General features: G+C 38.8%; 1 protein-coding gene across 1 annotated transcript; it reads right to left on the bottom strand.

Moving 5' to 3' along the window:
• Positions 1-1,890: 1,890 nt before the first annotated feature.
• On the bottom strand, positions 1,891-2,700 carry LOC103519811 (sestrin homolog). Its single transcript, XM_008484897.2, has 2 exons — positions 2,479-2,700; positions 1,891-1,934 (listed from the first exon to the last, which is right to left on the bottom strand). The coding sequence occupies exons 1-2, from the start codon at positions 2,627-2,629 to the stop codon at positions 1,891-1,893; spliced, it is 195 nt and encodes a 64-aa protein (XP_008483119.1). The 5' UTR covers positions 2,630-2,700.
• Between the last annotated feature and the right edge of the window lie 8,332 nt (positions 2,701-11,032).

Here is an 11,032-nt window from a genome sequence, read left to right as displayed (position 1 = left end):
TTGGATTCACAGTGATTGGAGCAAGTACTGGAGCACTGCTAGCATATTTCATTTATCAATATGGTACTTATGATTAGTTAATTCTCCTCTGTCCATCTTTATTTATCTACCTACATTTACTCTAGATTTAAATTATTTGAAAATTCTTTTCATTATTGTTTTTAATATTGCAAAGTATTACCAATAGTGTGTAGTTTCTGAGTGAGATAAGTATCTGCCAGAGTGTGCACAGAAGTACTTTTCCAAACCATTATTCACCGATTTGACCAGGTACCTGGTACCAGTATCATGCTGTTTGGCCCCTTCCTGTCATTTCCAATAATGAAGTATTTTTTGTTACTTGCAAAGTATTACCAATAGTGTGTAGTTTCTGAGTGAGATAAGTATCTGCCAGAGTGTGCACAGAAGTACTTTTCCAAACCATTATTTACCGATATGACCAGGTACCAGTATCATGCTGTTTGGCCCCTTCCTGTCATTTCTAGTAATGAAGTATTTTTTGTTACAGGTCCTCCACAAAAAGATGAAAATGGCAATATTATCCACGCACCACCACTTTCGTGTTCCTGGTAAAAAGACCTTTAATTTGATATATATAGGTTTGGATAAGTCCTTCCAGACTGACAGACAGACACCGAAGCGAATACAATAGCCCGTCCACTATACCTTTTGTTATTACTATCGCAATAATAAAGGAAGGACTGGCTAAAAATACCCGCCTAGTTACTAGTTACCTTGGTGGGTAGAGTGTCTGCCTTGAAAGTGGTAGGTCGCGGATTAAATTCCCTCCCAGGGAGGATTTTATCCTAAACAAATTGGGTTTGTTCTCGGACCGGCTGGCTTTCTCCTATTCTGTCTTTCTCCTCTCTTCGCTTTCGAGACGATAAGACCTTAGCAGTTAAGTCGTAATAATAAAGGAAGGACGGGCTAAAAATACTCGCCTAGTTACTAGTTACCTTGGTGGGTAGAGTGTCTGCCTTGAAAGTGGTAGATCGCGGATTAGATTCCCTCCCAGGGAGGATTTTATCCTAAACAAATTAGGTTTGTTCTCGGACCGGCTGGCTTTCTCCTATTCTGTCTTTCTCCTCTCTTCGCTCTCGAGACGATAAGACCTTAGCAGTTAACTTCTCCTATTCTGTCTTTCTCCTCTCTTCGCTCTCGAGACGATAAGACCTTAGCAGTTAACCTACCTCTATTGAACTTCTTGGGGGAGTTTCCTCCCCCAAGAAGTTCAATTGTGATAAAGTATGACCTACCCAACAGTACCGGTTTCCCGTAGTACCCATTCACCAAATCACACAGCCTCATGACGGATCTAACATTGAGTGCAATACATTGCAATCTCTCCGTGTCCAAACCTTTCGCGTGTAACTGTGCGCAAGAATTGTACAGACTCCGGTGCAAGATGTGAAGATAGAGGTAGTATTGTAGCATGGGGTAGAGGTACCAGATTGTAGAGTACACGATCGATACCATGTCCAGGGTACTGGAGGAAATGTCTGTAAGGTCAACGCCAAAAGGTCGTTCTGAGACAACTTACCAAACGTACCTATTAAAGGAAATTACCAAGACCAAGGTGAAAGCCAAACGGCCACTCTGAGATAACTTACCTTACAGATAGATTGTAGAGTACACGATCGATACCATGTCCAGGGTACTGGAGGAAATGTCTGTAAGGTCAACGCCAAAAGGTCGTTCTGAGACAACAACTTACCAAACGTACCTATTAAAGGAAATAACCAAGACCAAATTGAAAGCCAAACGGCCACTCTGAGATAACTTACCTTACAGACATTGAAGCAAAAGATACCTAAATTTCTCAATTTTTGACCATGAATGCTTGTCACATTAATGTTGTTCCCCATTCCCCAATCAATACGGTACGCTAAATTACTGATTGACCTCTCCGTAGTCGTAGTCGTCGTGACGAATACCTGCGAACAGAAGGTCACGGTTCAAATTAGGGCGAAAAGGTTCAAAGAAGATGGATCCACGGAAATAGAGAAATCCCAGAAGGAAGTCGACCGGCAACGAAAGAAAGCTAAAAGCATGGTGCAGCAGTGCAATAGTCCTAAACTAAAACGGATGCGGCACATAAGGGATTAGGAAGAGACCGGCTTAACATGGTGCACCAGTTCATAATGGATCTTTTCACAGAAGTCAATGAACGTTGCGCGTGATTGGTATCGGCTAGGTAGGTTGAAATGATAAACATATACTTCTTCACTATTTGTAAAATATTCTGGGTTTCATTTCATTTTCATTTTGGTATCGATGGTATGGAATGGTATCGATTGTCGATGGTATGGAATGGTATCGAATGATTGGTATGGAATGGTATCGAATGATTGGTATCGATTGGGATGGAAAAATCTAGGCAATCGCGAGCTGCTGGCTTTTCCCAGTTACAAAAAAAAAAAAAATAAAAAATAAAAGTTATTAAAAAAATAGAATAAAAATAACCGTTCGTCAACTTACCAAACAAACACTGAACGTAATTCCAAATGGCACGCCGAAACCGGGACGTATCCACCTGGGTTCTCCCCGCCAACGTGTAGTAGGTAAGGTTGTACGCTATTTTGAACTTGTCGTCCAGCAGATTACCTACGTCGTTGTACAGACGGTTCATGAGTGAGTAGCCGTGGTCATCCCATGAGTAGTCCTGCGAACACAAAAATTTGTGTTGTGGTTGCTGTTGTAGGTACATGGGTATGTCATATTCATATTCACACCACAAAAACGTGTACCGTCATTGTATCGTGCATGACATTGTGTTAGAATGAACGAACTGTATCGTCCCGAAAGAACTGTATCGTCCCGAAAGAACTGTATCGTCCCGAAAGAACTGTATCGTCCCGAAAGAACTGTATCGTCCCGAAAGAACTGTATCGTCCCGAAAGAACTGTATCGTCCCGAAAGAACTGTATTGTCCCGAAATAGAAGACAGAGAACAGGACAGGAGAAAGCCAGCCGTTCTGGACTTGAATGCTCTCATGTAAGACGGAAATCATTTGGGCCATTAAACTAGCGATAACTGTGACAATCTGCTGAAGACGGGTCTGATATTTAGACCCGAAACGTCCTGTACAAAACTAGACTCTCTTCTTACCTGAAACTCGAATCTCTACTTGCTTATTCATAATGACCCAGTACGTTTGTCGTACAACGGCACACATGGCCATGGTAGAGATGATAGTTATCATGGTCTTTTGGAATAGAAGCTTCCTTCTGTTTGTCGTATCGAACACTAGGTGGTAACCGACTAGTTTCCCCAGGAAAAACATGGTGTCGAAACTTAAGTGGGGCATTTTCCGTGCAAAATTTTTTCACTCGCTTTCTCTATTATTATTTAGTTTGTAAAAATGGTCACTTTCTTTTTCTATTATTATGATTATTATTCTTTTTAATGAAAGGATTTCGTAATATTAATTGATCTAAGCGGAAGGTAGTACTTCAGGCCGAGTTCCAGTAAGAACGCCTATTAGGTACCTATTTTTTACTCGAAACTGATTGTTCTGAATTAGATTTGTAGGAATTTAGGTAATATAGAATATTTTCCGTATATAATATAGAATATTTTCCATTTAATATACCTAGGTAATATTTTCCGTAGGTAGGTATTTGTCTAACCCTTTCCTTTCTCGAGAGCTCCTGAGACCTGAATTATTAAATTTGAATAAAAGAACCACCAAGCCATACTAAAATTCATTGGAGTATATCAAAGCAACAGACTCTTGAAGATTCATTGATGTACAAAATTTCAAGTATGTTTGTACCTACATGGAAAATAAGGGTGAGAGAGAGAGAGAATAAAAAGTCCTATTAAGAACTTGGGAAAAGCCAATAGGGTCGTAAAAAACGCAAAGAGGAAAAGGAACATATCCACCAATCATTTTTATCATTGCGTATTGCATACTTACATAATTACTCGGCATTCATAAAAATATTTGATCCACGGTGGAAAGCACTCTGATAAGTTGATAACAGCTGTGATTTCCAATAGAACACTGAAGTTAAGACAGGTCGAGCATGGACTGTATTTAAAGAGGTGGCCATGTGTATAGTTACTATTTATTATTCTGCCAGACACTGCTCAGACTGTATTTTTCTTTCTTTCTTTCTTTCTTTCTTTTCATCAATAAAATAAAGTAGGGTGAAATATGTAGGTACAACCTACCTAATGATTAGCAACCTCCGTGGCCGAGTGGGTATCACACTAGGCTTGCACGCAGGAGGTCCGGGTTCGATTCCCGGCGGAGCCGAGGTTTTTTTCGACTCTGTGCTTGGAGTTCGGGGTGCACTCAGCCTCGTGAGGACAATTGAGTAGCCAGTGACGGCATTACCAGAGTAAAAAGAAAAATTATAGATATAAATAGTAAAGGAGGCTCTTAGTAATGCGGTGATATCCACAAAAATTGTGAAGAAGCTCTCAGCTTCACCACAAATAAATCTTGATTTAGATTTAGATTTTAGACATTAGAATAGAATAGTAGCTAGTATGTGAATAGAATAGTAGCGCTTTCTACCCTCGTCGAAAAGTCTCGATTTTCTCTTATAGGTAGGTATCGTTAATTACCTACTGAGGTAATTAACGAGGCACATATACTGATAAAGAGTACTTATACCTACTGATTAGGACTTTTAAAATAAAAATTGTATGTACATACTAATCCCTCCCCCCTATAGGTGATCATTTCAATACTTTATTTAAATTTAACCGTTCGGAAACTTGAGATTTGGAGAGTCTATTGTTCTTCAAACTTTTCAGACAAAAAAAGTATAATCAGCTGTTATCAGAACAAGACAAGATAAGAGCTCGTTATTATTCCCGCCTTGTTCACAGTCACAATACATGAGTTTGTATACAGGGTGTTCGGGTTAATACGGACAACAAAGAGGTACATTGTAATATTTAGCCTATAAGTACAGGTACTTGCTATTTTAACTTGAGTTGTAGGAGTAGGTACTTCACTTATCAGCTGCGAAGTTCAATGACTCTTGTGATAAATAATCATCAAAATCATGAGCGATTTCTTTGATGATATGAGATTTCCTAAAATCTATATGTAGGTATGTACTCTTGTTAGAAGAACTATAAAACCGGAGGTCTTATGGTCCCGAAATCGAAGAGGGGAGGATAGGAGAAAGTCAGCCATTCCGAGATCAAATCTTATCAGATTAGGATAAAGTTCGCGCCGGGCGGGGATCGAACCCGAAACCTAGCGCTTACAAGTTATACTCGTAATACTAGGGGAATCAGCTCCTATGGCGTAGTGGTCACTGCGCTTAGGTACATTGTAATATTTAGCCTATAAGTACAGGTACTTGCTATTTTAACTTGAGTTGTAGGAGTAGGTACTTCACTTATCAGCTGCGCAGTTCAATGACTCTTGTGATAAATAATCATCAAAATCATGAGCGATTTCTTTGATGATATGAGATTTCCTATAAAATCTATACCTACTGTTATTAGAAGAACTATAAAAACGGAGGTCTTATTTTCCCGAAATCGAAGAGAGAAGGAAAATAGGATAGGAGTCAGCCGTTCCGAGAACGAACCTTATCTGTTTAGGATAAAGTTCGTCCCGGAAGGAAATCGAATCCGAGACGTAGCACTTACAAGTTATACTCGTAATACTAGGGGAACGACATTTGTGACAAGGCAGCAGGCGCTCTACCTTCCAAACTATACATTACATTGAAATGGGGGACTTATCTAACGACATTCCTGTGTGCGGAGTCCAGTGTGTAGGACTATTGCATCACCCACCTTCCAAACTAACTCTGACATTAAACAAAGTTTGAACAAAGGATTTCAATAACTTGACGGTCGCTCAATTCCCAGCACCCTCTTGTAAATTACAGAAGCTTTATCTTTCAAACTAACTAGACATTAAACAAAGTTTGAACGAGGGTTTTCAATAACTTTTGATAACTGACGTGACGTGTTGGTCGCTCAATTTCCAGTACCCTTTTGTAAATCAGTCAAGACAGTCTACAGCAATACTTTGTTGGCAGGCTGTCTGTAGACCTCTTGACGTGAAAGCAAGCCTATAGAGCACCAAAGTTGTGACATAATAACACAAAGAAACTGCATTTACATTTAATACTAGGGGAAAGACATTTGTGACAAGACAACAGAAGTTTTATCTTTCAAACTAACTAGACATGAAACAAAGTTTGAACGAGGGTTTCCAATAACTTTTGATAACTGACGTGACGTGTCGGTCGCTCAATTTCCAGTACCCTTTTGTAAATCAGTCAAGACAGCTTGAATACTTCAGGGTTAAACGAAAGTCTGGGAGAGTTGGTCGTAAATCTGTCTCACATAATAGTCGTAATGATATTGATTGCATATTGCATCATGCTAGAATGGTTGAATTGAAGATCAGGCCTTTGGTTAATTTGTATCACCCTGTTAAGAGGGGCCTCATAGCATGATGCCTAAATCTACCCTCAGAAAAGTTAGTTGGTATTCCAGGCCATACAGTAAGATTGCAAAAGACGCACCTTGATTTTTTTTTCTTCTTTAAAAGTTACAACTTAAGAGCTTGAATACTTCAGGGTTAAACGAAAGTCTGGGAGAGTTGGTCGTAAATCTGTCTCACATAATAGTCATAATGATATTGATTGCATCATGCTAGAATGGTTGAATTGGAGATCGGAGATACATCAGGCCTTTGGTTAATTTGTATCACCCTGTTAAGAGGGGCCTCATAGCGTGATGCCTAAATCTACCCTCAGAAAAGTTAGTTGGTATTCCAGGCCATACAGTAAGAGTGCAAAAGACGCACCTTGATTTTCTTCAGCTTGAATACTTCAGGGTTAAACGAAAGTCTGGGAGAGTTGGTCGTAAATCTGTCTCACATAATAGTCGTAATGATATTGATTGCATCATGCTAGAATGGTTGAATTGGAGATCGGAGATACATCAGGCCTTTGGTTAATTTGTATATCACCCTGTTAAGAGGGGCCTCATAGCGTGATGCCTAAATCTACCCTCAGAAAAGTTAGCTGGTATTCCAGGCCATACAGTAAGATTGCAAAAGACGCACCTTGCTTTTTTTTTCTTCTTTTTTTTCAGTTTCTATTTTGTATTGTATCATGGTCGATAAATGGACTTCTTATCCAGGGATTGTGGGTTCTTGACCCCCGGAGCCTTAGGTAACCCTATAACAAGTTTGCACTTCTTTATATCTTTTGAATCTTGCTTTTTGCCTCTTCCATGTCTAGGCAGAATGGGGCTTTTTGCCTGTGGTTGAGGTTCGATTGGGCTAGGCCCTAGTCCAACCCTAGCCGCTAGGGTCTCTTTAAAAACGGGCTTCCGTTCAGTAGGAATAGTAAGTACACAATTTGTAATATTTACAATTCCAAGGTCGTTCCAATACAATGATAAAAAAACAAGTTAACCCATTCGGGTCAGAGACTCCGAGAAATTCACTCAGCCTACTTGAGAACATGGGTTGTGGCCAACAATATTGCTGATGTTCGCATACTTTTCATGTCCAAGGGGCAAAGTGCTAATACATCATGTGATGGTAAAAAAGAAGAAGGAAGAGAAGAAGAAGAAGAAGAAGAAGAAGAAGAAGAAGAAGAAGAAGAAGAAGAAGAAGAAGATATTTACAATTCCAAGGTCGTTCCAATACAATGATAAAAAAACAAGTTAACCCATTCGGGTCAGAGACTCCGAGAAATTCACTCAGCCTCCTTGAGAACATGGGTTGTGGCTAACAATATTGCTGATGTTTGCATTCTTTTCATGTCCAAAGGGGCAAAGTGCTAATACATCATGTGATGGTAAAAAAGAAGAAGAAGGAAGAGAAGAAGAAGAAAAAGAAGAAAAAAATAAGAAAGAAAAGATCAAATAATAAATCATGAGATTCAAAAATTGAAAATTACATCGTGCCCGGAGGTGTTAGTTCTTTTAACATGGCAAATTTCCATTTAGATTTTTGAAATCTGTGAAATTCTAGAGATAGAACTCCTAAGACCCCTCCGGAGGTCATATTCATTTTTGGCCCCAGCCAGCCCTTGTGGCTCTAAAGGCTGTTGTTGGCCTTTTTCATTACGAATTCAAAGGGAATAAAGCTGATTCGTAACCATAACAATTATAAAGTGCAATGAAAAACACGCTCTTTACTTTCTTTTTCTTCGTTTCAAAAATCTCAACCAGTGGCCCGGTCTGAACAGTCCACCCTGTATTCATATCCTACATGTGCTGTTCCCCCGTGTATTTTATCAATTCAGAGTGCCAATGATAATTCTTATAATGATGATAATAATAATAATAATACTTATAATGATGATATTAATAATACTAATACTGACGATATTTACACATCATAACAACACATAAAATATACAATAGTCGAGTGTCAGCATGCTCGTATCAGGCCTAAAATTGATGATCAAAGCAACATCCAGGCATTTTGATAGACAGAAAAACATCCTTCGATTCCCGCCCGAGGCGGATTTTATCCTGAACGCATAATGTTCGCTCTCGGAACGGCTGGCTTTCTCCTATCCTGTCTTCCTTCCCTCCTCGAAAAATTGCATATATATTATGTAGATGCCTAGTGTTGAAACCTGAAACTCACTCCGTCCTAATCTAAACCTGGTGTACCTTTAGGCACATTGGTAATAGACATTAAAATTTATTGTACCTATACCTACACAATATACAGGTAGGTATGGGTAAGGTACCTTGTTTACCATGTTTTATAGTTTACTATCGATTAGTAGTCAACTATGAAATGGGACTGTCTGTCTAGTCTAAGAACAAAATACATGTAGGTAAATGAAGTTGAATTTTTATGTGGGTAAGAAAATCATTTTATGTGGATTTGCTAAACATAGGTACGAAACATGTACTTATGTAGATAGGTAATGCATTGATGCATATATCCAAACATTAACAGGTTGGTATCTTAAACAGGTTCGTTCTCGGAACGCCTGGCTTTCTCCTATCCTGTCCTCCTCCTCTCTTTCATTTCGAGACTACAAGACCTCAGTAGCTATGCAGTGTTTCCTCTGTTAATTTTGATAACCGGTAATTTCATCATTCTGGGACACTCTGGGACACCCTGTATGTGAGTAAGTACCTAACATTGAGTACAATATTAACATATTGTTTTCAAGTTACACATTTCCATTATTCAGCAGAATTTATTTTCATTGTGAATGATCAGAGCATTCATTAATGTCCATCACATGTGCTATCTATATGAATTATGAACCTCGAATTATCATATTGTGATAAACACGTGTGGAGTTGTGGATAGGTACCAATCTCTCGGGATGATTGACCGAAAGAAGAGAGTTCTGAGTTTTACGTTCCGAGTTTCCGAGATCGATGCTTTTGCATTTAGTTTGCCTATAGGCCCTGTGGTTTGAATTGGATTTCTTTGGTGATTGCAATGGTGGAATGTTACATTTGTCAAGTTCCTATTGTTAAGGGGACATTTGTCGAACTTCTATTGTTAAAGACATCTTTTATTGGCCTGCACCAGTTTGAATTGGATTTCTTTGGTGATTGCAATGGTGGAATGTTACATTTGTCAAGTTTCTATTGTTAAGGGGACATTTGTCGAACTTCTCTTGTTAAAGACATCTTTTATTGGCCTGCACCAGCCTGTCTCGGTGGTGTAGTGGTCAAGGTGCTGGCCTGGTAAACAGGAGAGTGCAGGTTTCTGGTAAGAAGAAGGCCACATAATAATGGATCTCTAGGGGTTAGGTTAGGTGGTAGAGAGCTTTTTAACTCTCAAAAGGTCAGTCCGATTCTGACGAAATTGAGTGCAAAATACCTAATATATTTCGTATAGTAAGTCGCACTATGTTATGTCTATTATTATTATTTTATTTCTCATTTTATTTTGTAGTAAACAACGTGGAATTCGTGGGTGTAGCTCTCAGGGGCATGTGTCATACTCTCCTGACTACAAACGTAACATGTTGTTGTTGATGTTTTTGTTGTTCTCCTTCGTCTTGTTTATCGAGAAACTTTCAGATATTTCTTCCTCTAATGTTCTTGTTGTTGTTTACGTCTCTGAAAAAATGTGAGATATTTGAAATTTTGCGAGTTCCGATAGGAAAAGGAAAAAAAAATATCCATTACGTATTCGTAATAGTGGATTGTTTACGGCGATTGTCGTTTTGATTTGGATTGCGTAAATATCTTGGGATTTTACCTTGCTGTTGTTGACAAGCGATTGGCAAATCGTGTGTTTGCGGAACCTATTAAAATTTCCGAAGGTTTTCCTAAGCTGCCGAGAAGGACAAGATTGGTTTAAAACAGACCACAAGAGAAGCAATGATCATTTCAATCAGCCTGAATAATATAGGTACTTTAGGTACCAAGGAGACATATGCTAGGAAGTAGGAAGGAATATGGTTTTTGCTCAAACAAACGAATCGGTAAAAATGGCACATCCACTAAACTCTAAACATAACGTCATATTTGTCCTTCGCCCCACTTTTTGTGTTCACTCCATAGTTTTTCTACCAATTTATTCACCTACCTACTTATGGTACCTACCTTTCTCTCTTCTTAATACTTTCTTTATCCCAATAATGTAGAGATACAAAGTGAGAGAACTAGAGAGTCTTGTCTTCGGTACGATTTTTATTTTTCCCTTACAACAGTTACAAGTTACAACTGTAGGTAGGAAAATGAAACTAAAATAGGTACAACATTCTTCCCTCCTCCTCACCATTTTTTTTTCTTTTTCAGTAGCTATATTTGAGTCCAATTGGCCAATTCCTTGCCCCTACTGTCTACAGTGTCTACACTGTACCGAGTACCCGAGTAGCCACAACACTCGCAACCATCAAAAAACAAGAATGACCTGTGACAGACAGTACTATGACACAATGGGTATCTAATCAATAGGTATGAATAAAATTTACATTTCCATTCATAGAACAATTGCCAGGCACCTAGAGACCAAACTAGTAAACAAATTAATTCAGAACGTGATCTAATGGGAAAGGTACGAACGTTAAGGGTGTGACTGTCAATTTTGCTTGACTTCCT

This window comes from Diaphorina citri, unplaced genomic scaffold (assembly GCF_000475195.1).
Source record: "Diaphorina citri unplaced genomic scaffold, Diaci psyllid genome assembly version 1.1 scaffold2948, whole genome shotgun sequence".
In the NCBI taxonomy this organism is placed as follows: domain Eukaryota; kingdom Metazoa; phylum Arthropoda; class Insecta; order Hemiptera; family Psyllidae; genus Diaphorina; species Diaphorina citri.
The sequence above is the reverse complement of the archived record's forward strand: the minus strand, read 5'-3'. Positions and strand labels throughout refer to the sequence as shown.